Here is a 27,935-nt window from a genome sequence, read left to right as displayed (position 1 = left end):
CGTCCCAGGCGCTGGGCGCTCGCTGGCTGCGCGCCGGCGCGCGCGCGCGCGCCAAGGGGGACCCGCCCCCCGCGCTGACGTCACGCGCACGACGTAAGCGCCGGGACCCTCGCTTCCGGCCTCGGCGGCCCTAGCGCCGCGCAACGGGGTGGATCGTCTAGGTTTGAGCGGTATGCGGTGCTGAGGAGCCGCTGGCTCTACGACGCCGTCATGAACCTCCTGCCGTGTAACCCCCACGGCAACGGGCTGCTGTATGCCGGCTTCAACCAGGACCACGGTAGGACCCCGGGCCCAGCCCTTCCGGGAGCCCCGGACGCTAACGGGAGACCTCCGCCAGGCCTGGGCGCTCACACTCGCTCCGGCGGCTCCTTCAGGGGACCCCCTCCCCGTCCCGCCACGTCCCGCCCCGCCCGGCTGCCTAGATCCCGCGGGCGGCTTCCCACCGGGCGTTCGCGTTGCCATCGGTGCCCTAGCACGTCCTGCCTGTCACGGAGTGGAAGTTTGTCATGGCCCGTGTGAAGTGTAGGTCCTTCCCCCCGGAGCGGGTCCACGCCTTGCCCTCTCCTCTAGTGTTTTCTTCTGCTCAGTGGGATGGAAGTACTCGTGGGATCTGCCTTTTCGGAAACTGCCTTTTGAGATTGGGGTCTCCGGGTTCTTGCCCTTGCACGCAGTGCTCCGGGGTGTGGGCGGGGACTCCTCTCGGTGGGGATTGTATCTCCCTTGCTCCAGATGTCAAATTGCCCCTTCTGTTCTTGGAGGCGGTTTTTCTGTGTGGCATTGGCTGTCCTGGAACTCTGCAGACCAGGCTGGCCTTGAGCTCGGATCCGCCTGCCTCTGCCTCCAGGAGTGCTGGGATTAAAGGAGTGTGCCACCACACCCAGCTAACTTCCCTTTTGTAAATCTCCCTCCAAAGGAAGGAAAAAATGGGTAAAGACTGGCATTTCGGGCTTCTAATAGGTTTAACATCGTAGCTTTCATATATACGATTTTGAAGGAACTTAGGCAAATGTCTAGTTTGTCTCAGAAGGTGAACTTAACTTGAATTTTGTTGTTGAGACAGCACCTTGCTTGCTCTCTTGCTCAGGCTTGCCTGAGCTGTGCTCAAGGGATCTTCTTGGCAGCCTCTGGAGTAGGCAGGATCACAGGCTGATTGCACTGTTTGGATTTTTGACCTGGGGGTCTCACTGTGCAGACTGGCTGGCCTCAAACTCCACTGATCTTCCTGCTTCTGCAGCACTACACCATCCCGCTAGGTGTTTTAAATAACTTATTTTGAGGTGCTGGGATACAAACAATAAATAATTCCAAGTAGAGAGTACTATTGTGCCTTTCATCTGTATGTGTTTACAGTGCTAGGCACTTGAGGTTGATGGATGCATTCAATATAATCCAAACCCGTAGGAGGGCTGTTCTGTTTCTAAGGGTAAACCAAGGAAAGACGAGGTCCAGAGTGTACATATCCTGTGACGAGTGTAGAAAGCTTTCCTTTAGATCTGAGACAGACACAATTATTACTGTCATTTGAAGGCTCAGACAGCTCTTGGAAGAGAGCAGTTAGAGTCAAGTATGGTGGCCTTGAGCCACCGTGGGACTACTGGCCTGGTGGTGACTGACGTGTTAGGCTTGGTCCCATTGTGGGGACTGTGAAGGAGCATTTAGCGTTAACATGTTAGGGGAGAGATGGACAGTGGGCATCATCTGATTGAACATTCTGAATTTTCAAGAGCAAGAGATCAGTAATTTCTTAAAATAAATTTTGGTAATTAAACCTTTCACAGAATTTATACACAGTTCCTTAAGAAATTAGCGTTAAAAAAAAAAAAAAGAAATTAGCGTTTAAGCTGGGTATGGTGGCACACACTTGATTCCAGCATTTGGGAGGCAGAAATAGGCGAACAGCTATGAATTTGAAGCCAGCCTGGTTTACAGAGTGAGTTCCAAGACAGCCCGTGCTACACAGAGAAAGCTTGTCTCTAAATACCAAAGAGAAAGAACAAAGGAAGGAAAGAAAAAGGAGGAAGAAAGGAAATAGCTTTTGAGCTGGCGTATTGCCTTAATTACCTTTTTAGTGCTATGATGAGACACCATGACCAAGTCAACTTACACAAGAGTTTGTTGGGAGTTACAGTTTCAGACCTAGAGTCCATGACCATCAGGGCAGCAGGTATGATGCTGGAGCCGAGCTGAGAGCTTACATCCTATCCACAAACAGGGAGACAAAGGCGGGGAATGGTGTGAACTTTTGGAATGACCCTCAGTGCATGCCCCAGGGCGCACCTTGCCTAACAAGGTCTTATCTCCAAATCCTTAGAAAGTAGTTTACCATCTAGGCGCCAGGTGTTCAAAAGTATGAGCTGCTTGGTGGTGGTGGCGGCACACGCCTTTAGTCCCAGACTCGGGAGGCAGAGGCGGGCAGATCACTGTGAGTTCGAGGCTAGCCTGGTCTACAAAGTGAGTCCAGGGCAGCCAAGGCTACACAGCGAAACCCTGTCTCGAAAACAAAACAAAAGTATAAGCTGATGGGGGCTTTTCTTACTCAGACCTTCACAGGGATGGAATGGGAGCTGAGCTTTTTGTGACTTCATAGTTTGAGCCCTAGTGTTTCCCGTAACTGGGAGTGGTGGTACAGTCCTGTAATCTCAGCACTGGGGAAGCCGAGGCAAGAGGGTTAGGAGTTCCGAGGTCTTCTTGGACTATGTGAGACCTTGCCTCAAAAAAAAAAAAAAAAAGGACCCCCACCCACCTAAGACAAGAGTTTTTCTTTGTAGCCCTGGCTGTCCTGGATTCAATTGGTGGCCAGGCTGGCCTCCTGTCTGCTACCCAGAGTGCTGGGATTATAGGTATGGGCCACCACACCCAGCTATGAAGAGGTAGACTTTGATAACAAAAATTTTTGGCTACAGTTAAGCCTTACAATATGAATTCACAGCAAGCAGTTGAGTCAGTCACAATTTGGTTTTGTTTATACTAAGTTTTAGATTTACTCTTGTTTTTTCGTTTTGTTTTTATTCTTTTTTGTTTGTTTGTTTGTTTTTGTTTTTGTTTTTGTTTTTCGAGACAGGGTCTCTCTGTGTAGCCTTGGCCATCCTGGACTCACTTTGTAGACCAGGCTGGCCTCGAACTCACAGCGATCCGCCTGCCTCTGCCTCCGAGTGCTGGGATTAAAGGCGTGCGCCACTACGCCCGGCTTTGTTTTTATTCTTGAGACAAGAGTTTCTCTAGCCCTGGCTGTCCTTGAACTCCCAGGGAGACTTTCTGGATCACTGACTGGACACTCGTAGTGTTTTAAACACTTGTTACACACTGGATTTGGAAATCACCTCTGTGTGGGTGTGTGTTTGTGAGGGAGCATATTTGTGTCTGATAGTGACTATGTGTGCGTGCACATCAAGCACACTCGTGTGGAGGCTAGAGGCAGCCATTGGCTGTCTTCCCTTGTCAATCTTCACCTGCATCTCACTGGGCCTGACACTTGCCCTTTCAGTTAAGCTAGCAGGCTAGTGAGCCTCTGAGTCCTCTGGGACCCGCCCGTTACTGCCCTTAGTGACAGGGTTATAGGCACGTGGGCCTCGGCTGGCGTTTAAGCAGGAGCTGGGGACCTGGACTCAGTCTCTCACGCCTGCGCAGCAAGCGCTCTGCTGCTGACCCCTCTAGGCACAGAGATCACTGCAGGGATCCGGTGAGTTGTTCAGGGCACCTGCTGTTTTTTAGAGGATGGGGGTTTGGTTACCAGTTCCACCTTATGTCAGGTGGTTTACAACCTCCAGGGGTCTGATACCCACTTCCAGCTTCTCCAGGCACTGCACACACATGATACACATGCAAACAGGCACACAGACACATATAAATAAAAATACATTTAAGCCAGGCCTTTGATCTCAGCACTGGAGAGGCAGAGACAGGAGATTCTCTTTGAGTTTGAGGCCAGCCTGGTCTACAGAGGGACTCCAGGACAGCCAGGCCTCTACACAGAGAAACCCTGTCTCCAAAAAACCAAATACATAGATAAATAAATACTAAATAATAAAGTATATGTGCCTATAATTTTATTTTTATTTATTAGTGAAAGGTAGTACGCCCAGTGTTCAAGTAGCAGTGGGGATTAACATGTCTTGTTTATATTTCTTGCTTTAGGGTGTTTTGCGTGTGGAATGGAAAACGGCTTCCGAGTCTATAACACCGATCCACTCAAAGAAAAAGAGAAACAAGGTGAGGGATGACGTCACCTGCTGGGCCCCTGTTAGCACCCAGTCTAGAGACGGGCTTAATTGAGGAGTAAGCAGAGCTTGGCCCTTCAAGAACTGGGGCAGAGCTGTCCATCTTTACAGGAGGTCCTGTATTAGGAGACAAGTGTGGCCAAGCTGCACACCCCCCCCCTTTTGTTTTTTGTTTTTTGGTTTTTTGAGACTGTATAGAGTTAGAGGATTTACTTTCCCTCCAGAGTGCTGGGATTAAAGGTGTGCGCCACCACTATCAGCCAGGACACCACATTTTAAGAAATTTGTATGTACAAAGTTTTTTCCATCTTTGAAGTCTTTTTTTTAAGCCCTGTTTAGTGTGTGTGTGTGTGTGTGTGTGTGTGTGTGTGTGAATGTGTCTGAATGCTTGCCTACGTGTGTGTGCACCATGTGTGTGCCAAGGCCAGAAGAGGGTGTTGGAGCCCCTGGAGCTGGAGTTACAGGTGGTTGTGAGACACTGTGTGGTGCTGGGATCAAGTATGGGTCCTCTGGAAGAACAGCCAGTGCTCTCGACTCTGCCGTCCTTGGGGCTCCTCTGCTGTTGATGGCCTTGGAGCTGCCTTACTTCCCTGGCTCACTCTCCTGAACAGAAATGTGGCACTCATGTCCTGGTACCGTCCTGTCCTCTGTGTGGGCCATGGCAAGGAGCCTGTGAGATGGGCTGCCACATGAAATTTTCTTCTCCCCCAGGTCGGGGCACCATTCCTGTGTTACTCCTAGGCTGTGTCTTCCGCTTACACTCAGCTCAGCCACCTGAGCAGCATGACTAACTCAGGAAGGTGACGCTCGGGGGAGGGCTGCCTGGAGTTTATGAGCAGATGGTGTCCTGGCTGCAGGGTACTGCTGTATGGTCACACTCACTGAGCACCGTAAAGACAGACACCTGAGAGTGACGTGTGTGCGTGAAGTGCGGTATCCATTAGCTGCGAGTTCTTTATGTAGAAGCACAGCTCTCGCCAGGGTTGGTAGCACACACCTTTACTCCCAGCACTCAGGGTTGGGGTTAAAGGCAGGCAGATCTCTAGCCAGCCTGGTCCACAAAGTAAGTTCCAGGTCAGCCAAGGCCATTACACGGAAGCCTTGTTTTGAAAATCCAAAAAATGAATGAATGAATGAAAACAAAAAGGAAGCATAGTTTTCTCTTGCCTTACAAGTTGAATGGAACGTAATACATTCCATTTGCCCAGAAAAAGCAGTCAGAGGCATGCTGCCGTTTTCACGTTCTCTCTTAGGGTTGCTAATTCTGTGTCGTCAGGTCCCTATTGGTCTTTAGATGCTGGAGGTTGGACATACATGGAGGAGAGGCATAAATTACCCTATCCACCTACCTCTTATCAGACTGTATGCAGGCCATAATGCCCAGTGCACCTTGCCCGCTTGGGCCCTATTGTCTTTATGTTTTAGATCACCAGTGTTTCAAGGAAGGCACTAGAGAAATTGGAAGTTTGGGGACAAAGGCCATGGGCTGACTGCTTGGTTCAGAATGATGCAAAGGCACTTCATAGCTTAGATAGTGTTTTGTAACCTGGTAAAAGCTTCAGTTTGTAGAACCAGTTTGGAAGTGTGTGTTTGTTTTATATAAATCAACTGGTTGATATAACAACTTACTTAAAGGATTTCAACTAAAGAAAAACTTGGAGAAAAGACACTTGTATGAAGAGACTACTTGGAGCTCGCTCTTTCTTTTTTTCTAGGGCTGTCCAGGACTCACCTTGTAGACCAGGCTGGCCTTGAACTCACAAAGATCAGCCTGTCTCCGCCTCCCGGAGTGCAAGCAAGGATTAATGTAGCCTGCCACCATGCCCTGCTCTAGCAGTTTCTAATTAAGAAAAATTAAGAATTGGAATGTGTTGCAGGGTATTTGATCCCATTGTGATCCCTGAAATTGCGAACTGTAAATCTGTTTCTTGTGGTTGAACCCTAACACACACCTTTTTGTTGAAAGCAGGTGATCATGGTGTGCTTTGGCCACACACACCCAGCTTTCTGTACACAGGATTTAGTCAATTAACTCTACATCAAGAGGCGGAGCAAGAAACCAGCTGACAGGGAGGAAAGAGTAGGAAGGACTTGGAGTTGAGGGCCTAGCAAGCCTTTGGCCTTGGTTTTTTGGTCTTTTCCTCCTGGGCTGTCAGCTGAGATACTGAGCCTTTTGGGCCTTTTCCATCTAGACTTGAGCTGAGTAGGACGGTCAGCTGGGTGCTTTCTCTGCCTCTCTGAGCTAGCAGGTTTTCACTCCAGCATCTGGCTTCTGAGTCTATTGGCAAACTAGAACGATTGTCATTACCTTTTAAAACAGCAGGTAGCTGCTGGATGACCCTCGTTAGAACACTGGCTACCTTGGTTACGGCCCACCTTTACAATTGTGTGTGCCTGCAGTAAAAATGTCAGGACTGGTTTACATTTCGGCCTGAGAAGAGATGGCCATAACACCTCAAGGGGGTGCGCAGGTCTCAGACAGAACTGTTCCGTGAGAACAGGAGCAAGAGATAAAATTTATGATGAGACATTACATTTTCCATTTAAAAAAATTCATAAAAAAATCAAAGTAGGAGTTGGGGTATGCAGCTCAGAAGCTGGGCTGAGGCCTAGGGCTAGGTCCCTATTCCTGTGAAGCTGTGTGTTGCTCACATGCTTTACTGGAGTGACGTGAGATTGCTGGACAGACGTCCATCTCCCACCGTAGCCTCTTGACGGTGGGCTCCTTTAGGAATCTAGACTTGAGGTGTGTTTTCCTTGGTGCTAAATGAGTCCTGGTTGCTGGGAGCCACTTCTGAGCTGTGTTGTTAGACAGCCTTGCTGAGTAGGGGGGGTGCGGAGTTCTTGGTACCTTAACCTCTTAAGTAGACGTTTCCTTGGTAACAGTGCTGTCTCAAGTCAGGGACAGCGCGGTCAGGTGGAAGGCCTCTGTGACAAGGACTCACCTTCAACTTGTTTAGGTTGCTTCTACCTGTCTTACAGTACGCCTAACCTTCCCTTGTGCTGCCCTCTTCAATTGGCCCTGTGTGCTGCGCTCCCTTCCCTTGCCGCCCCACCCCTGCCGAAACAAACAAAGCCCTAGGCTGAGCATCACATACTAAGCACCACTAACTCTTGACAAAGATAGACCCTCAACCCTACTTGCTTTTATTTGTTTATTCATTTATTGGCCAGGGTCTCATAAGGTAGACCTGGATGGCCTCAGATTCCTGAGTATGTAGCACGGGCTGGCCTTGAACTCAGATCCTCCTGCGTTAAACAGCCCTGTGTCGCTTCACCAGGCCTCTTGTTAACTCTGATTTGAAGTCTTACTCTAAATTGCATCAGAAGTAGTCATAAAGGTAAAGCAAGATGTTTGCCCTTTTTTAATATTTATTTTTGTGTGAGTGTACGCTCACATAGTGAGGTAGGGTGATGCACGTGGCCTTGTGTGTTTGTGGAGGCCAGAGGTGACACTGAATGAGACCTGGGGCTTAGCACAGTGCAGTCCAGAGGCCACTGCTGTTATGTAGGTGCTGGGGACTGAACTCAGGTTCCCCAGCACCTTTGCCTTTTCTTTAGATACTGCTTTTAGCATTATTTTGTTTTGGAAAGGCATAAGGAAGAAATAACGCTGATAAAACTGTAAAACATTAAGGGCGCTTTGAGGCTGTGTGTGGTGCTCGTGCTTAGGCTGTGGCTGGGTCCCTGCCCTGGGTCTGAGCTAGCCTGGGCTAGTGTGACAGCCTGTCTCAAAGTCAAAAGATGAAACAAAAATGCATTTAAAAATGGGCGTGGTGGCACACGCCTTTAGTCCCAGCACTTGAAGGCAGAGTTTGAGGCTAGCCTGGTCTAGGACAGCCAGAGCTATGCAGAGAAGGCCTGTCTCAAAAAATAAAGAGATAAATAAATAGATAAATAAACAAACTCTCCTTACAAGCTTTTAGCAAAGCTCTTCAGTACTCTGTCAGTGAGGCTGCTCTCTGGGAACTTCCCGGCAGTTGTGCATGTCATCGTTAGCTGGACCAGGTCTTCCTGACTGATGGGCATGGTGAGCTCTGAGCAGCTCAGTGCTGGGACGTCTGCACCAGTCAGGCCACAGCATTACACTTCCCTTTGAACAGAAGCTGACGAATACACTGGGTATATCTTGATAATTCTCAGATTGCTGCTACCTTGTTTCTAAAACTAATGGAACCAGCACTGAGGTGAGTCACTCTCCTGGTGCCCTGGAACTAAAAAGTTTCTTAGTAGAACATTTTTTTTTAAAGATTTATTTATTTATTATTACATATACAGTGCTCTGCCTGCATGAATACATGTAGGTCAGAAGAGGGCATCAGATCACATGACAGATGGTTGTGAACCACCATGTGTTTGCTGGGAATTGAACTCAGGACCTTTGGAAGAGCAGGCAGCCGCTCTTAACCACTGAGCCATCTCTCCAGCTCACCTAACATTTTGTTTGTATCATGGGTAAAGACCTTTTTGTTTGTTTGTTTGGTTGGTTTTTCAAGACAAAGTTTCTCTGTGTAGCCCTGCCTGTCCTGGACTCGCTTTGTAGACCAGGCTGGCCTCGAACTCACAGAGATCCACCTGCCTCTGCCTCCTGAGTACTGGGATTAAAGGTGTGCTCCACCACCACCTGGCCCAATTTTTAAAATAATAGTATTGCCTTAGGTTCTTGTGGGTTGTGGGAGTTTGTGTACTCTGGTTATCATTCTGTTATGAAGTACATAGTTTGTAGATATTCGCTCATGCATATATATACTACCAGTGTGTGTGTGACCAGTGTGTGTGTGACCAGTGTGTGTGCATGTGCCTGCGTGCATGTGGAAGCCAGGGGTCAGTGTCTTGTGCTAACCAATTTTTAAAAATATGATTTGCTTTTTTAACTGGTACTCTTACAGGGCTGGGGCTCACTGGTGAGGCCAGGCTGGCTGGTCCTGATGCCCAGGCATCCCCTTCTCTGCTTCCCCACGAGCTGCCATGCTCAGCCCGCTCTTTTCTTTTCCCTTCCTCCTTGTATCCCCGCTACACCTCCCTCCCTTTCTTTCTTTGTGGCTGTGGGGATCAGTCTCAGGTTTGCAGACTTGAGTGAGCAAACTGTACTTACTGAGGCATCTTTAGCGCCTGCAGAGAATGTCAGTGCATGAGCTAGCGAGCGTGTGTGCGTGCAAGCGTGTGTCATCCATCATGCTCAAGTGTGCATGGAGCAGTCAGGGTAATTTTCAGGAGTTGCTTCTTTCCTTCCACCATGGAATCCAGGGGCTGAATTCAGACCGTCAGGTTTGTGCCACTTTTACTTAGTCCTCACAGGGCCCCGTGCAAGTTTTGTTTTGTTTTGTTTTTTTGTTTTGTTTTGCATAGTTTAGTTTTTTTGTTTTTGTTTTTGTTTTTGTTTTTGTTTTTTTTTTTGGTTTTTCGAGACAGGGTTTCTCTGTGTAGCCTTGGCTGTCCTGGACTCACTCTGTAGACCAGGCTGGCCTCGAACTCACAGCGATCTGCCTGCCTCTGCCTCCTGAGTGCTGGGATTAAAGGCGTGCACCACCACACCCACCTCCCATGTAAGTTTTAACATTTGTTTTTGTCTCATTTGTTTTGAATTTTATTGCTTCTGATGTCCTAGTCAAGAAGTTATTTCAACACCTCATGTTGGTTAAAGTTTTGCACTAGGTTTTATAGTTTGGGGTCTTATTAATAGGTTCTTAATCCATTTTGGATTACTCTTCTTATGTTGTACAAGGTAAAGGTCCAGTTTCTTCTGTTTTATGTGCATTTCCAGTTGTCCTAATCCGCTCTTATTTGCAAAGTTGCTGTTTGTATTCTGTTATTCTGTGTAGCCTTGGCTGTTCTGGACTCACTTTGTAGAGCAGGCTAACCTCAAACTCAGAGATCCGCCGGCCTCTGCCTCCCAGAGGCTTTGCCTTCTGCCTTGCTCTTGTAGTCTGAGGTACTCCAGTGTGTCACAGACTAGAGAGGCCTGTGCCGCTGGTCCTGCTGAGTTACGTGAAGGAGGAAGTTTGTCCCCAGGTCTCCGGGTGCTTCACTTGAGAGAGCACGGGGCTTCCTGTTACAGCGGACATGGGAAATCTTAGGGTGTTTCCCTCTGATTTAATTCGTGACCCTCCCTCCCTTCTTCCCTATCCAGGCCCTTGTGCATACAAGGTAAGCTGCACCCAGCCCTGGGGGTTCTGAACATCTCATGACTGGTAGAATGAATGGCTGGGACAATACACACGCGCGCAGGCACCCCACACACGAAGGCACCCCACACGTGAAGGCACATGGCCTTTGCATTAAAGCTTTGAGTATATTTTCATTTATTTGTTTACTTCTGAGACTGTATATTCTACAGGCTGCATTTTGCTCTTTCTGTTCATTTTAACTTACTGTGTGTGTGCACACACCAGTTTTCATTTGTATGCTTGCCATGGTGCACATGTTGAAGCAAGGAGAGTTTTGTGGGTTCTGTTCTTTTTCTCCTGCCTTTATATAGGTTCTGGGGATGAAACTCAGATTGTTAGGCATGGCAGCTCTTCACCAACTGAGCCATCTTGTGTTCTTAGCCCTCCTGCCTCACCTCCTGAGAACTGGGATTACAGGCACACATCACACAGCTGCTTGCTTCTTCAATGACAGATCTTGCTGCATCTTAAAATAGGAACTTGGGAACTGGGCATGGTGGCACACACCTTTAATCCCAACACCCAGGAGGCAGAAGCAGATGAATCTCTGAGTTCTAGGTCACTCTAGGACAACCAAGGCTATGTAGAGACACTTTTTATTTTTTATATTTTATCTTTTGAGACCCTGTCTTTAAACACACAGAGAAAATTATACATACAGACACACACTTTCGTGGTCTACAAAGTGAGTCCAGGACAGATAAACCCTCTCTCAGGTGAGAAAAAAGAGTTTTAAACCGGGCGTGGTGGCGCACGCCTTTAATCCCAGCACTCGGGAGGCAGAGGCAGGCGGATCGCTGTGAGTTTGAGGCCAGCCTGGTCTACAAAGTGAGTCCAGGATGGCCAAGGCTACACAGAGAAACCCTGTCTCGAAAAACAAAAAAAAACAAAACAAAAAAAAAAAAGCTAGCTTGGACTTCTGGGAACAGGAGAGCATATAAAAAGCCAGCAGAGGCTGGGAGAAGAGAGGAGGACACAAGCGAGGAGTAGGATTGGGGATCCAGGAGGCCGGAGAGCAGGCACAGAGAAGACAGTCGGAGTAGAAGGTAAATTGTGCTAGCTGAGTGAGAAGACAGTTCGCGACAGCTGAGCCAGAGAAGAGCCTGTTTAAGAGACGTTACAAGAACCCATAAAGCAGCCAAAAGAATAAAAAATAGAGACTAAAAGCTACGGCCCTGTCTCAAAAATAAGCAATAAAGTAACGACATGCTGAGCATTGTGTGTTTTCACTTTTTAAAAAATTTGGCAGCATTTTAACATATCTTCTTTAAAAACTGTCTTTTCAGAATTTTTAGAAGGAGGAGTTGGCCACGTGGAAATGTTATTTCGCTGTAACTACTTAGCTTTAGTTGGTGGTGGAAAAAAGCCGAAATACCCTCCCAACAAAGGTACAGTAGCTCTGCCTTTAAAAACCTTGTCACGTGTGTAGTGTTATGCCCTCTGTAGAAAACCCTTTGTCTGCAATCACACGAGAGCCTCTCTAGTAAGTCCTTTGAGGTATTGAGGGCCAACCACTGGGAAAGTAGCCTCCAGAAAGTGCTTAGATGGGTGGAAAGGATGCATGTCAGCTGCTAATAAGAGGAGTGAGCTGCACCTGTAGGTTGCCGTGGGTAAAGTTGTGGTTCGGGGTAAAGCAAGCTCTAAGAAAGGCTTTCCCTGCTGAAAGCCATGAGCTCACTGTTCACTTGGAACAAGGAGCCAGGCTGGCTGTGGTGCTGGGTCACAGCACTGCTGTGGGGGTGTAGGGTGGAGGAAATTGCCTTTGAGAGGTGAGGGGTAGAGAGCGTTTCTTTTCACTGTAGATGTCATGCCCTTTGTTGAGCTTAATCTACCTTTTGTTTGAAGGAGAAAGTGAATGCAAGGAAGAAGGAAGGAGGGGAAGGAGACCTACAGAGGAGGAAGCAGTGTAGGGAGCATGGAAGGTGCTTCCGGAGGGGAGGCATTGAGGGAGACTGGGAGAGACTGGAATAGCTCAGGCCTGACGCAGGGACGGATGAAAGGACTGTGAGGGTGGAGGGCAGCTCAGGGTGCAGTGTGTGCCTGCCATTCTTGAGGTCCTGGTTTTATCACCAAATAGCAAAGAAAAAGAAAAGAGAGTGGAGCACGTGCAAAGACAGAGGTGCCTGGGCCAGGCTCACCGTCCCCAGTGGAGCGCCGTGAACGTGAGAAAGAGCCAGCTCTTACGTGGGATTGGCCCTGCCGCTCTGCTTCTGTTTAGACTGGAGCAGACAGTAGTGTAGCTGTAAGCTGGAGGTCTGCCTCCTTCTCCTGACTGTGTGGTACTGGGAAGCGAACCCAGGCCCTCTATTCCCAACTACTTGTCACTGTGTTTATAGATTGTTTAAATTATTATTTATTTATGGGATGGGGAAGAGAGAAGTTTCCAGAATTGGCTCTCTTTCCATCATGTGGACTCCAGGTCTTGAGCTCAGGTTGAGACTCTGTGGCCAGAACCTGTCCACACTGAGCCTGTCTGCTGTCTGCCTTTCCCTTCTCCCCGTCCTCCCCACTCTCCCTCCTTTATGGTGCTGGGAACCTAACCTAGGTTCTCAAGACCGTGCTAGCCAGTATTCAACAGTGCCCTGTATGCCCAGCCTTTCCCCCTCCCCAGACAGGGTTTCTCTGTGTAGCCCTGGCTGTCCTGGAACTCACTCTGTAGACCGGAGAGATTCACCTGTGTCTGCTTCCCACGTGCTTTCTCAGTCAAGTTTTAAAAGTCTATTTATGTGCATGTGTTTACATGTACAGCACATGCCTGTGGGTGTCAGAGGAGGCCAGAAGAGGACATTGGAGTCCCTGGACCTAGATTATAGGTGACTGTGAGCTGCCAGACATGGGTGTTTAGAACTGAACTTGAGTCCCCTAGAAGAGCAGTGAGCACTTGAAACCAGAAACCATCTCTCCGGGCCCACTTTTCATTCGCAGGCTTCTCGCTGGCATTTATAACCACAGTCAGGTTTGCTTTAGCTCAGTCAGGGGAGGCTGTGCCTGCAGTGTAGACGCAGGTTGCTTTCCTAAGACCTTGGTTCTGCTTGTGTCTGTTGCATAGGGGTGGGACACAAGTAAGGAGGAGAGGGCTGTGAGGGTAAACCCCACCTCGCCTGTGAGCATGGCCGTACCCCGCCATTGCCAGGTCGTCTTCCTGGTGTGTTTGGCCTTGTGCCTCAGGTGTGATCTGCAGTTCAGCACCTGGGCTGTGACACCACGTGTGCTCTTCTGGTGTTTCAGTGATGATCTGGGATGATCTGAAGAAGAAGACAGTCATCGAGATAGAGTTCTCCACAGAGGTCAAGGCGGTCAAGTTGCGGAGAGATAGGTGGGTTGCTGTTACTTTTCTCAGTGGACTTTCATTTAAAGTAGACACATTGCTTTTCTGTGTTAATAACTGTAGCTGTGACCTACTGCGGGGAAGCAGGGTTTTTCTTCTGCCCTGAGGAAGGCTGGGAGTTTGTTTAGCTTCTAGACTCTGCAGGGTCTAAGATATTCTGGGTAGACTGGGGTTGCCCACAGGTGCACGTAAGGCACCTCAGTGTCAGGCAGGCCCTGGCAAATGCTGGGTGTCCCCATGTTGAGAGTAGAGGGGAACTTGGACGCTGATCTTACCTGGTGAAGGTAGCAGGCTCGCCCAGCAGCGCCTTGCTTGTTGACAGGGGGAGAGCGGACCTTCATCACGTGGTCTTTAATTTGATGAGACTTAGGTGCCACGTTAAGATTTCCGTGTCTGTCAGCTGTAGAGAGAGAACTTAAGTGTATGTAGGAGCTGATCTCGCTGCCCCTGCATCACGCCTAGGCCTGTTACGGCCGGCTCAGGGGCCTTAATCCTGCAAACAGTTGACCCCAACGAACAACCTTCTATTTGAAGACTTGTTGGGTGGTGTTTTGTTCTGTTTTTGTTTTAATTTGATGAATCGGGGTTTTACTAGGTAGCCTAAGCTGGCCCTAAAGTCTTGCTATTCTGCCTCCCAAGTGGCAGGAGGGACTTCAGGCCAGGCGTGTGCCACTACTCCTGGCACAACCTTCTTAGTTATAGAAATGTTTTAAGAGTATGGGAGTGTAATTCTGTGATGTGTGTCACCTTGCTGATCTCTTGGCGAGATGTCTGGTCGTGATGTTTCTCTAAGCTCACAAGTGTCTTCCAGGCTGACCTCTGCAAGGTGAGGGGCCACTCGGCTGTGTTCAGCCCTGTGCTTTAGTCTTTTGGCCACATTGGGACCTGTTTCTAAAAGGAGCAATGGTACACACCTGGAATTCCAACGCTTGAGGAGTGAAGGCAAGAGAGGGAGTTCAAGGCCGCCCGCAAGTGTATCACACACTCAAGGCCAGTTTGAGCCATGTGAGACCCTGTCTCGCAAAATGAAACACAGTAGGTGTGTTGGTGTACACTTTAATCCCAGCACTCAGGAGTCAGAGGCAAGAGACTAGTGCGAGTTTGAGGCTGAAGCTACCTAGCTCAGCTACAGAGTGAGGCCTTGACAACAAAACAAAACAGTAAAAAGCCCAGTCCTTTTTGTATGAGGTACTTTCTGTGTCCTGAGTTTCAGTATGGGAACAGAAGTCACAAAATGCTTATTTCTCTTTTGAGGAGAGGAACTCTGATTGCATTTTTCTTTCCAGAATTGTGGTGGTTTTGGACTCCATGATTAAGGTGTTCACTTTCACACACAATCCCCATCAGTTGCACGTCTTTGAAACCTGCTACAACCCTAAAGGTGAGATCTGCAGAGGAGGAGCCGCAATGGGAAATTGATCCACGTGGGGAGAAAGGCAAGGCCTGGGTGCCCTGGCCCCAGCTTTGGGCCCTTGTCTGAGCAGTGGCACTGTGGTGGGTGTCTGTCCTGTCACACTCGGGCTGTCTGTGCAGTGGCACTGTGGTGGGTGTGTCCTGTCACACTCAGGCTGTCTGTGCAGTGGCACTGTGGTGGGGGTCTGTCCTGTCACACTCGGGCTGTCTGAGCAGTGGCACTGTGGTGGGGGTCTGTCCTGTCACACTCGGGCTGTCTGTGCAGTGGCACTGTGGTGGGTGTGTCCTGTCACACTCAGGCTGTCTTGAGCAGTGGCACTGTGGTGGGTCTGTCCTGGTCATACTCGGGCTGTCTGAGCAGTGGCACTGGTGGGTGTGTCCTGTCACACTCGGGCTGTCTGAGCAGTGGCACTGTGGTGGGTCTGTCCTGTCACACTCGGGCTGTCTGTGCAGTGGCACTGGTGGGTGTGTCCTGTCACACTCGGGCTGTCTGTGCAGTGGCACTGTGGTGGGTGTGTCCTGTCACACTCGGGCTGTCTGAGCAGTGGCACTGTGGTGGGTGTGTCCTGTCACACTCAGGCTGTCTGAGCAGTGGCACTGTGGTGGGTGTGTCCTGTCACACTCAGGCTGTCTGAGCAGTGGCACTGTGGTGGGTGTGTCCTGTCACACTCGGGCTGTCTGTGTAGTGGCACTGTGGTGGGTGTGTCCTGTCACACTCGGGCTGTCTGTGCAGTGGCACTGTGGTGGGTCTGTCCTGGTCACCCTCGGGCTGTCTGAGCAGTGGCACTGGTATGTGTGTCCTGGTCACCCTCAGGCTGTCTTGAGCAGTGGCACTGTGGTGGGGGTCTGTCCTGTCACACTCGGGCTGTCTGAGCAGTGGCACTGTGGTGGGTGTGTCCTGTCACACTCAGGCTGTCTGTGTAGTGGCACTGTGGTGGGTGTGTCCTGTCACACTCAGGCTGTCTGTGTAGTGGCACTGTGGTGGGTGTGTCCTGTCACACTCAGGCTGTCTGTGCAGTGGCACTGTGGTGGGTGTGTCCTGTCACACTCAGGCTGTCTGTGTAGTGGCACTGTGGTGGGTGTGTCCTGTCACACTCAGGCTGTCTGAGCAGTGGCACTGTGGTGGGTGTGTCCTGTCACACTCAGGCTGTCTGTGTAGTGGCACTGTGGTGGGTGTGTCCTGTCACACTCGGGCTGTCTGTGCAGTGGCACTGTGGTGGGTGTGTCCTGTCACACTCAGGCTGTCTGAGCAGTGGCACTGTGGTGGGTCTGTCCTGTCACACTCAGGCTGTCTGTGTAGTGGCACTGTGGTGGGTGTGTCCTGTCACACTCAGGCTGTCTGAGCAGTGGCACTGTGGTGGGTGTGTCCTGTCACACTCGGGCTGTCTGAGCAGTGGCACTGTGGTGGGTGTGTCCTGTCACACTCGGGCTGTCTGTGCAGTGGCACTGTGGTGGGTGTGTCCTGTCACACTCAGGCTGTCTGAGCAGTGGCACTGTGGTGGGTCTGTCCTGTCACACTCAGGCTGTCTGAGCAGTGGCACTGTGGTGGGGGTCTGTCCTGTCACACTCGGGCTGTCTGTGCAGTGGCACTGTGGTGGGTGTGTCCTGTCACACTCAGGCTGTCTGAGCAGTGGCACTGTGGTGGGTGTGTCCTGTCACACTCGGGCTGTCTGTGCAGTGGCACTGTGGTGGGTGTGTCCTGTCACACTCGGGCTGTCTGAGCAGTGGCACTGTGGTGGGTGTGTCCTGTCACACTCGGGCTGTCTGTGCAGTGGCACTGTGGTGGGTGTGTCCTGTCACACTCGGGCTGTCTGTGCAGTGGCACTGTGGTGGGTGTGTCCTGTCACACTCAGGCTGTCTGAGCAGTGGCACTGTGGTGGGTGTGTCCTGTCACACTCGGGCTGTCTGTGCAGTGGCACTGTGGTGGGTGTGTCCTGTCACACTCGGGCTGTCTGAGCAGTGGCACTGTGGTGGGTGTGTCCTGTCACACTCGGGCTGTCTGTGCAGTGGCACTGTGGTGGGTGTGTCCTGTCACACTCGGGCTGTCTGAGCAGTGGCACTGTGGTGGGTGTGTCCTGTCACACTCGGGCTGTCTGAGCAGTGGCACTGTGGTGGGGTCTGTCCTGTCACACTCGGGCTGTCTGTGCAGTGGCACTGTGGTGGGGGTCTGTCCTGTCACACTCAGGCTGTCTGAGCAGTGGCACTGTGGTGGGTCTGTCCTGTCACACTCAGGCTGTCTGAGCAGTGGCACTGTGGTGGGTGTGTCCTGTCACACTCGGGCTGTCTGTGCAGTGGCACTGTGGTGGGTGTGTCCTGTCACACTCGGGCCGTCTGAGCAGTGGCACTGGTATGTGTGTCCTGTCACACTCAGGCTGTCTGAGCAGTGGCACTGTGGTGGGTGTGTCCTGTCACACTCAGGCTGTCTGAGCAGTGGCACTGTGGTGGGTGTGTCCTGTCACACTCAGGCTGTCTGAGCAGTGGCACTGTGGTGGGTGTGTCCTGTCACACTCGGGCTGTCTGTGCAGTGGCACTGTGGTGGGTGTGTCCTGTCACACTCGGGCTGTCTGTGCAGTGGCACTGTGGTGGGTGTGTCCTGTCACACTCAGGCTGTCTGAGCAGTGGCACTGTGGTGGGGGTCTGTCCTGTCACACTCAGGCTGTCTGAGCAGTGGCACTGTGGTGGGTCTGTCCTGTCACACTCAGGCTGTCTGAGCAGTGGCACTGTGGTGGGGGTCTGTCCTGTCACACTCGGGCTGTCTGTGCAGTGGCACTGTGGTGGGTGTGTCCTGTCACACTCAGGCTGTCTGAGCAGTGGCACTGTGGTGGGTGTGTCCTGTCACACTCGGGCTGTCTGTGCAGTGGCACTGTGGTGGGTGTGTCCTGTCACACTCGGGCTGTCTGAGCAGTGGCACTGTGGTGGGTGTGTCCTGTCACACTCGGGCTGTCTGTGCAGTGGCACTGTGGTGGGTGTGTCCTGTCACACTCGGGCTGTCTGAGCAGTGGCACTGTGGTGGGTGTGTCCTGTCACACTCGGGCTGTCTGAGCAGTGGCACTGTGGTGGGTGTGTCCTGTCACACTCGGGCTGTCTGTGCAGTGGCACTGTGGTGGGTGTGTCCTGTCACACTCGGGCCGTCTGAGCAGTGGCACTGGTATGTGTGTCCTGTCACACTCAGGCTGTCTGAGCAGTGGCACTGTGGTGGGTGTGTCCTGTCACACTCGGGCTGTCTGAGCAGTGGCACTGTGGTGGGTGTGTCCTGTCACACTCAGGCTGTCTGAGCAGTGGCACTGTGGTGGGTGTGTCCTGTCACACTCGGGCTGTCTGTGCAGTGGCACTGTGGTGGGTGTGTCCTGTCACACTCAGGCTGTCTGAGCAGTGGCACTGTGGTGGGTGTGTCCTGTCACACTCAGGCTGTCTAAGCAGTGGCACTGTGGTGGGTGTGTCCTGTCACACTCAGGCTGTCTGAGCAGTGGCACTGTGGTGGGTGTGTCCTGTCACACTCAGGCTGTCTAAGCAGTGGCACTGTGGTGGGTGTGTCCTGTCACACTCAGGCTGTCTGAGCAGTGGCACTGTGGTGGGGGTCTGTCCTGTCACACTCGGGCCGTCTGAGCAGTGGCACTGGTATGTGTGTCCTGTCACACTCAGGCTGTCTAAGCAGTGGCACTGTGGTGGGTGTGTCCTGTCACACTCAGGCTGTCTGAGCAGTGGCACTGTGGTGGGTGTGTCCTGTCACACTCAGGCTGTCTAAGCAGTGGCACTGTGGTGGGTGTGTCCTGTCACACTCAGGCTGTCTGAGCAGTGGCACTGTGGTGGGGGTCTGTCCTGTCACACTCGGGCCGTCTGAGCAGTGGCACTGGTATGTGTGTCCTGTCACACTCAGGCTGTCTAAGCAGTGGCACTGTGGTGGGTGTGTCCTGTCACACTCAGGCTGTCTGAGCAGTGGCACTGTGGTGGGTGTGTCCTGTCACACTCAGGCTGTCTAAGCAGTGGCACTGTGGTGGGTGTGTCCTGTCACACTCAGGCTGTCTGAGCAGTGGCACTGTGGTGGGGGTCTGTCCTGTCACACTCGGGCTGTCTGAGCAGTGGCACTGGTATGTGTGTCCTGTCACACTCAGGCTGTCTGAGCAGTGGCACTGTGGTGGGTGTGTCCTGTCACACTCGGGCTGTCTGAGCAGTGGCACTGTGGTGGGTGTGTCCTGGTCATACTCGGGCTGTCTGGAGGAGTGCTAGCTCTTGCTTCCCTGCCTGCCTGAGCTGAGCCCCTTTAGCGACCTGGGTGAGAATTCTGAAGCCACACGCACACCACATTCTGGGCCTCTTCTTCTGCTGTGTGCCTCCATAGTGGTTTTGAGCCACCACTAACCACACTGGAAGCCGCTGAGCTCTGGCCTTTTCTTCCTTTCTTTGGAGAAGACTATTTATGACTGACTTGTGCATTCGATTGTCACCTTCATGCTCTTGTCACCCCCCCCCCCCAGTTATGTTTTATTATAAATTACATTGCTCACCCCACCCATCTTTCCCTTCATTTTTCTCTTTTCTTTTTTTTCCTCTTTCCCCTTTTCTTTTGAATGAAGTCTTACTAGGTTGCTCCGGCCAGTCTTGCACTTCAGGACTCAACTTCCAGAGCAGCTGACGTGCCAGCCAGCCAGGACTCATTCAGCTCTGAATCCGCTGGCTTCTTGAGGCAGACGCACAGCCCCTCACAGCTCCTCCTGCTTCAGCCTTCCCAGATGCTGTGCCTAGCACACACGCCCTGCTGAGAGTCGCTGTCTTTGACACTGGCTGTTTTGTTTTCTGTGTTGCTTTACTTTACTTCCTTCTGTTTGGATCAATAAGAATCAACAGTCTTTTGGAATCTCCATTATTCCCTGGTGATCTACACGCCAGGACCATTCTGCCATGATTGCTGAAGCTTTGAAGTTAATCTGCAAATTATGTAACATCAACCTTCCAGACTTTACCAAAACAATTTGTTTTTTTTTTTAGGACTTTTGTTCTAACTCATAGCGCTCCCTGTCGGCCTGTGCGCTGAGGGTAGCAGTGTCTGCAGATTGTGGATGACTCAGACAGAGGCACAGCTGACTTTTCCAGCCGCGGCCTTGGGAGTGCGTCTGGGTCTCTGCATATTGTGGCACGTCTGTTTCTAGATCGACCCCTAAGTATTTAAGGGTCTGTGTTATTGCTAATGGACTAGCTCTTAAGTTGTGTAATTTTTCATTGTATTCGCAGCAGCTGGTATTATGAAAGACAGGCACCTGATACATGGTCACTAGTAAATTATCCAGCAAATGTTCCCAGTTATAAAGTCTCACGGGCAGCGCGTTGTCGGCCTTGGTTACTCTTGCCAGGGACAGCAATTCAAGGTGCTCCACAATGGTTAAAGTGTGGCCGGGACTTGAGGGCAGGAAGTAGGTGTGCCATTGTCATCTCCCAACCCGTTTTCTCTGTCTCTGCATAGGCCTCTGTGTCCTGTGTCCCAACAGTAACAACTCCCTTCTTGCCTTCCCCGGCACCCACACTGGCCACGTGCAGCTTGTGGACCTGGCCAGCACTGAGAAACCACCAGTGGACATCCCTGCACATGAGGGTGCCCTGAGCTGCATTGCTCTCAACCTTCAGGGAACGAGGATTGCAACTGCATCTGAAAAAGTAAGTGCAGGCCGTCACCACCAGTGCGATCTAATTTTGGGCAGGTCTAGGCCAGGTCTTCAGACGAGGCTTTGTTTCCTGTTCGTCATTGAAGTCTGGTAAAGATAGACGGGGTGCAGACCTGGGAGTGGCAGCTGCTGGAATCCCACCACCTGCCCCCCCCCCCCCAGACTGGAAGGGATGATACAGAGTTCCAGGCCACCAAGGGCTACAGTGATGCTTTCTTCTGTCCTGGTTGTCTGGTGACACTTCAGAAGTGTCTTTTCACACTTACCTAAGGACATTTCTGCATTGCATTACCACAGTCCTGAAAAAAAAAGATTTATTTATTATTTATTATGTATATAGTGCTCTGCCTGCATGTACACCTGCACACCAGAAGAGGGCATCAGATCACATTACAGATGGCTGTGAGCCACCTTGTGGTTGCTGGGAATTGAACTCAGGACCTTTGGAAGAGCAGCCAGTGCTCTTAACCTCTGAGCCATCTCTCCAGCCCCATCCACAGTTTTAAGAGTTGGGACATTGTCCATTGTAGTAGTTTATTTTTGTTGCTGTGATAAAACAAAAATCAAGCACGGAAGAGTTTATTTTGATTTATACTTTAGAGGAGGAGTCTATTAATAACTGGAGAAGCATGGCAGCAGATAGCTAGAGCAGAAAGCTGAGGGGTCACATCTGCAAGTGAGATCCTGAGACAGACCACACTGTAAATGGGGCCAGACAATGAGTTTTCAAAGCACCCACAGTGCCGCGCCTCCTCACGCCGGGTTCTGACTGCAGCTGTGAGCCAGGTGTGCACATCCGGGTCTGTGGGGGAACATTGCTTATCTGAACTCTACAACCATGTTACCCTTTATTTTCTCTGAAGTGAAAACTGAAATTTTATACCTATTTTTAGACTAAGGGGGCGATGGGTATAGGGATTACTTTGTGAAGTTGGTTCTCTTTCTACATTTGTGTGGGTTTTAGGCATTGAACTCTGGATGCCAGGTTTGTGCTACCACTGACCACCTACACAGGCCTCTGAAAATGTGGTATATTTTTACTATGATTTCCACTTAGGACAATAAACCCAGTATCACTTTGAGCAGGGCATGGTGGTGCATACCTGTAATCCCAGCACTTGGGGAGGCAGAGGCATGCGGATCTCCAGGCTAGCCTGGTCTAAAAAGCGAGATCCAGTTCAGCCAGGGATACACACAGAGAAACCCTATCTAGGAAAAAACTAGAACAAAAACCAGTATCACTTTGTATGAAACTATTAATTAGAGTGAGCCCACAAGCCAGTGGTCCATTGGTGTGTTCAGCCCACTGAGAGAACAGGTCAAAGTCGTGCTCTGCCCTGTCTAGTTGTTGGCTGAGCTGTTACTGACAGGTAGCGGTGGCCAGTGTGTATGTGGACCAGTAGCAGAGAGGAAGCAAGGCCTGTTTCTTTTTGTTCTGGTTACCGGTAGGCCCAGACATCTGCAAACATTGCTGTTCAGAGTGAAGTTCAGAGACACAGGTGGCCCACACTGGCCCGGAATTTGTGATTCTTCTGCCTCAACCTCTTGAGTGCTAAGATTACCGGCTGACAAGTGCAGTTTTATGTAAATCTGGAAGTAGGCCTTTTCAAGCTGGAGATTATGTAGCGCAGTGGATAATGCTTGCCTAGCACCCAAATCCCTGAGTGTGGTCTCCAGAGCTGTGTTAGCCCTGGGAGGCAGAGGCAGATGGGGACTAAGAGGTCCGCCTGGTCTATGTACAGTGAGCTTCAGGCCAGTCTGGGTCACATAGTGAGACCCTGACTCAAAAACAAGCAAAAGCAGCACAGGACGGAGAAGAAAAATGCCAAGTGTGCAAGTTTACAGGCACCAGTATTTCCCATCACCCAGTTAAAAGGCTGAAGGCGGTAAGAGGAGCTGTAGGCTAGCCTGACCTACACAATGAGTTGTTATCTTTTTAAAATGGGGGGCGGGGCTGGTATGGTGGCACACACTTTAATTTCAGCACCCAGTGAATGAGTCTGAGGCTAGCCTGATCCACTAGTGAGTTCTAGGCTACCCAGCTAGAGCTACATTAGTGAGACCCTGTCTCAAAACAAAAAAATTGGTACATATGATGCATACCTGTAAATGCAGTGCTTAGGAGGTGGATTAGAGAATCAAGTCTTGACAAGTCTCTCTCTATATCTCCCTGTCTTAAAAACAAAACAGCTGCTGTAGGTAGGGTGGCTGATTGGGCAGGTTTTTTCATCTCCTTTTCCCTTAGATTATCCATTTTCAGCTTCACGCTGTATCCAGGCATGTGCAGGAGATGCTGTGCGTGTGTACTCGTGCTGGCCACAGGTCAGCTTTGGATGGTCTTCAGGTAACCTTGTGTTTTCAGGTGGCCTGCAACTCACCAAGTAGGCTATGTGACCGACCAGTGATCCCTCTGTCTCTGCATCCTTAGTGTTGGGATTACAGATGTGTCATTTTTGGCCCTTTAAAAATGGGTTTTGGGGAGAGCCGGGCGTGGTGGCGCACGCCTTTAATCCCAGCACTCGGGAGGCAGAGGCAGGAGGATCGCTGTGAGTTTGAGGCCAGCCTGGTCTGCAGAGTAAGTCCAGGACAGCCAGGGCTCAGGCCTTACGGTCCTGGGCAAGCCCTCCACCACTGAGCTGAACCCCAGTGCCAGTTCAGGATGATTTGACTCAGTAATTGGGAGGATGTTTTGTTTTGCTTCATTTCCTTTTGGAAGTCTCACTAAGTATAACCGTGACGTGATGTCTTCTGTGCCGTCATGCTCCAACCTTACTATGGATATAAATACTCAGTAAGTGCACACCCCAGCCCTCACTGCTCATCTGTTATAAGACATGCTTTGTGTAAAAGCATTCTACCCAATGTCAGGGGGTTTCATTTTGTCAATTACAAACCCCTTTATATTCTTCCTGCCGCAGGGTTAATCTAATATTTATATTACAAGTCTAGTAAGGACAGGCAGGCTAGCACTTGCAAGCTGCTGCAGGAAAAGTTGAAGCAGGAACATTGCTTCAGGGCCAGTGTTGGCTACAGTGTGAGACTCTGTATCCAAAAAGAAAAAAAGGTTAAACAAACTAATAACTACAAGAGTGTTCCTGTTTTTCTGCAGTGGGGCTGTTGTTTGGGGGTTTGGTTTTCATTTTTGTTTGAGATAAGGGCTCACTATATAAGCCAGGCTGGCCTCAAACCCAGAAGTCTGCCTGCCTCTGCTTTACCAGCATTGGGATTAACAGCGTGCTCTACCACGTGCACCTCCCCCTTTTAAACAAGTTAGTCTTAAATGGATAATGCTTTGTCACTGGTTTCTGCAGTAATTAATGTTTTCTTCCCCAGAATTTCCTCCGGCTTCATCTTGTTAGACTTGGTTCTAACAGCCTTGGCATTGTTAGGGCTGAGCAGCAGGTGGATCAGGTGCAGTTCAGGGTCGGGGGTTTTTTACTCAGCTGGAGAGCAAGGCAGTTTCCCTTCTGGTTCTGCACAGGGCTCCTGCTGCCTTGCCAGGAGTGGTGCTGGGAGATGGCTTATTATAATACAGGGTTGCCAGGTCATATTCACAAAAACTGACCACTGATGCTTGTCCCAGTATCAGAATTGACTAAGGAGTTGTCACTTTTAAGGAAACTTGCTTTTTCTTTTGTATTTTAAGTTTTGAGTCTTTTGAGCATAGTTCTTTCAGGAGGTTAATGCAGTTGACATGGATAGTCTGCCTTTGCTTTTGTGCTACCTAATTTCCTGAGGCGGGGTGGGGGGGGGGTACATGCCCCTCCTCTTGATTCCTGTCTGAGATGACATTGCTCTAGCAAGTGACAGGTCTTTGAGTGAAGAACTGGAGCAGGCAGAGGTCAGTCAAGGCCACCCCACAAAGAGATGTCTTCTGACCCCTAACTGGGGTTGAGTTAAGAATGGAGCCCTGCGTGCTGGCGCACACCTTTAATCCCAGCTCTCGGGAGGCAGAGGCAGGCGGACAGTGTGAGTTCCAGGCCAGCCTGGTCTACAAAGAGAGTCCAGGATAACGGCAGCTACACAGAGAAACCCTGTCTCAAAAAAAAGAAAGAAAGTTGGGGGCTGTTGGGGCCAGTGGGTCTTAATATAAATGGTTTCAGACTAATGAAAAGAGTTATAAATTGTTGATAATAAAACACTTCACTGTTTTTCAAAGGGGACCCTTATAAGAATATTTGATACTTCATCAGGGCATTTGATCCAGGAGCTAAGAAGAGGGTCTCAAGCAGCTAATATCTATTGGTAAGGACTTCACCCTGGGAGAAGTGACCCGGGGCGGTGGCACAGGTGCGAGGGTGTGGCTGAGCTGTTAGGTTATTAAAGATGGAACTTTGCGGGCCTTCGTGCACCTTGTTCGTGTGGGTGTTCGCCAGCTTCTGCCCGTCTATTCCAGCTGACCTTGCTGGTTTCTTTATAATTATTGTAACCAGTTGGTTTCGAGAGGTCCCACGGTGTCTGTGGTGCTAAAGCCCACCCTGGAAGGATTTCATACCATGGCTACAGCAAGAGTCTAGCACCACCCTGGCCATCATTGAGCCAAATTTGGGAGACTACTAACCTGTGTGCTCTGGCCCTTGGGTTCTGCACACTCCTGCATGCCTGCTGTTAGTTCAGAATGCATGTGGCCATTGCCTGCTGCACAAGATAGCCACTTCCTCGGGTCATTGTGTGCCTTTCTCACCGAACCTCCTGAAAGTGGCGTGGGGCTCATCTCAGGAAACCCCACACCTTTTACTGTGCACAGGCATCAGTGGTGTGGCTGTGGGCACTGGTGAACACACTGTTCCTGGACTGTTGGCTTTGGTCTTTGCTCCGCAGTGGATGCTTCACGTCACCACTGCTTTTGATACTGCAGTGCAAACCTGGGGTGTGGGCTGGTGCGCTGTGTATTGAGGGCCAGAGAGCTGGGCCCTCTGTTTCTGCGCAGACACAAGCCTGTCTGGTCTTTCCGCAGCATCAACTTCAATCAGGACGCTTCTCTCATCTGTGTGTCCAGCGATCATGGCACTGTGCACATTTTTGCAGCTGAGGATCCAAAAAGGAATAAACAGTCTAGGTGGGTTTTACCTGCGGTGCTGTGGGAGGGAGCGCCCACCTGTTGCAGTGTCGCAGGTTGCCTCTGTCTCTTAGAAGGGTAAATCCTAGTGTAAGTTGAGGTTGAGCTCTTCACATCTCATTAATTTGGTGTATATAGAGTTTGGAGCTGAATGTAAGTTGACCTTGTACCCACTGTTCCACTCACCCAAGGCAGGTTGGATTCTGAATGCTGCCAGGCTCTTAGAGGGTTAGTCTGATAGCAGGAGAGTCCTGTGCCCCTCACTGTACTGAGAGCCTTGCTCTCTTATTTATAAAACCATAAATTTGTGTGTAAGAAATAGGATCTCTCAGCCCAGGGCTAGGGCCTGCTTAATTTCCAGCACCCACAGGGCTCAGCTGTCTGTAACTCCAGTGTCCAGGGGATCTGATGCCCTCTTTTGGCCTCTCTGGGCAGAGACATATGTGCAGGCACAACACCCATACACACAAAATATAATCAGTCAATTAGAAAGAACAGTCCTGGCCGGGTGTGGTGGTGCACACCTTTAATCCCAGCTCTCGGGAGGCGGAGGCAGGAGGATTGATGTGAGTTCGAGACCAACCTGGTCTACAAAGCGAGTCTAGGACAGCCAAGGCTACACAGAGAAGCCCTGTCTCATAAAACAAAAACAAAAAAGAAATAACAGCCCTAAACTGTAAAAGACTTTAAAAAAAAACATTTATTTTTACTCTTTTATTTATTATTTGTACAGTATTCTACCCACGTGTGAGCCTGCACGCCAGAAGAGGGCACCAGATCCCATTATAGGTGGTTGTGAGCTACCATATGATTGCTGGGAATTGAACTCAGGACCTTTGGAAAGACAGGCAGTGCTCTTAACCTCTTGGCCATCTCTCCAGCTCTGTAAAAGACTTGAGTTTTCAGCAGCAGTCTGGAGTTAAGCCAGAGTGACCCCTCTAATGTAACTGTGTAAATGTAAATTCTCTCTTTTCCTCTTGTCCTTGTAGTTTGGCATCAGCCAGTTTCCTCCCAAAATACTTCAGCTCCAAGTGGAGTTTTTCCAAGTTTCAGGTTCCTTCAGGCTCTCCGTGCATCTGTGCCTTTGGAACAGAGCCCAACGCAGTCATTGGTAAGTGGTCCATCCTGTGGGAGGCCTCAGCATGTGGTCTAGGCCGCACAGACTGCTAAAGCCCCTTTCTTCCTTCTGTGGCTGGCGTGGGTCCTACGCAAAGCCCCCAAGTGTTTAGGGTCCTATTAGTACCTGCCTTCCTGGTTCCCAGGGATGCTTTAGAGCAGATCTGGGCATTGTGAAGATGACCCAGGGCTATGTCCCTACCCTAGCCTCACAGGTGGGCATGTGCCCTTGCAGGCGACAGCTCCTGGCTAGTGTGCTCAGGGTTCTTGAGGCGTTGTGTCACTGTGAGCGGGGACAGCCATGAATCGATGTGGTCTTTTCTCCCAGCTATCTGTGCGGATGGCAGCTACTACAAGTTCCTCTTCAGTCCCAAGGGCGAGTGTGCCCGAGATGTGTGTGCACAGTTCCTGGAGATGACCGATGACAAGCTGTGACTGTGCCTGTGAGTGCAGCTGATGCCTCCGCCACCCAGCGCCCTGTGGATTCCTGGGGCTGGTGCCAGTGCCCCAGGCCTCTGGGGAGGGCTCAAGGACTCCCTTGAGGACCTTGGTCTCGAAGCCATACGTGGTTGTCTGCCTTCCTGAACAAGGCTTCTCATTCGCATAGTAAAAGGGATCATCGTATTGGCTCTGCGGACACCGTGGCTCTGGGCATCTTGTGCCACTGCTGGCCACTACCCTTTAATTCAACTGTGATGTTAGCATTAGTGGTACCACCATACCTTCATGCCAGTAGGCTCCCTGCAATCCCTGGGGACTATCCAAGCAGGAATCATTGGAAGCTTGTAGGAGGATTTCAGTAGGGTAATCCAGCAGCTTGTCTGGTCGAGCGCCCTCTGCCGCACGCGAGGAGCACTGTCCAGAGCATGCTCTCATCTTGTTGGGCCATTACAATGATTGACATCCCAGACCTGCCACAGAGCAGAATGCTTGCAGCACCTACTTGAGGCACAGTCCTCAGGCTGCAAGGGGTTAAAA

General features: G+C 50.5%; 1 protein-coding gene across 1 annotated transcript; it reads left to right on the top strand.

Annotated features, from left to right (window-relative positions):
• Positions 1-92: 92 nt before the first annotated feature.
• Positions 93-27,744, top strand: Wdr45b (WD repeat domain 45B). The gene is made up of 10 exons (XM_051159262.1): positions 93-277; positions 4,135-4,209; positions 11,671-11,772; positions 13,613-13,700; positions 14,999-15,093; positions 20,584-20,774; positions 24,942-25,027; positions 25,740-25,841; positions 26,831-26,952; positions 27,286-27,744. The coding sequence occupies exons 1-10, from the start codon at positions 211-213 to the stop codon at positions 27,390-27,392; spliced, it is 1,035 nt and encodes a 344-aa protein (XP_051015219.1). The 5' UTR covers positions 93-210; the 3' UTR covers positions 27,393-27,744.
• The last annotated feature ends 191 nt before the right edge of the window (positions 27,745-27,935 follow it).

The sequence above is a fragment of the Acomys russatus genome, chromosome 16, assembly GCF_903995435.1.
Source record: "Acomys russatus chromosome 16, mAcoRus1.1, whole genome shotgun sequence".
NCBI lineage: Eukaryota > Metazoa > Chordata > Mammalia > Rodentia > Muridae > Acomys > Acomys russatus.
This window is presented reverse-complemented; position numbering and strand designations above follow the sequence as displayed.

What these genes read in the sequence shown, in the direction of transcription:
- Wdr45b (XM_051159262.1), top strand. Translation starts at nt 211, where the DNA reads ATGAACCTCCTGCCGTGTAACCCCCACGGCAACGGGCTGCTGTATGCC. An exon ending in GAAATACCCTCCCAACAAAG is followed by an intron (nt 11,773 to 13,612) that starts GTACAGTAGCTC and finishes CTGGTGTTTCAG; the next exon opens with TGATGATCTGGGATGATCTG. An exon ending in TTGCAACTGCATCTGAAAAA is followed by an intron (nt 20,775 to 24,941) that starts GTAAGTGCAGGC and finishes TGTTTTTCAAAG; the next exon opens with GGGACCCTTATAAGAATATT.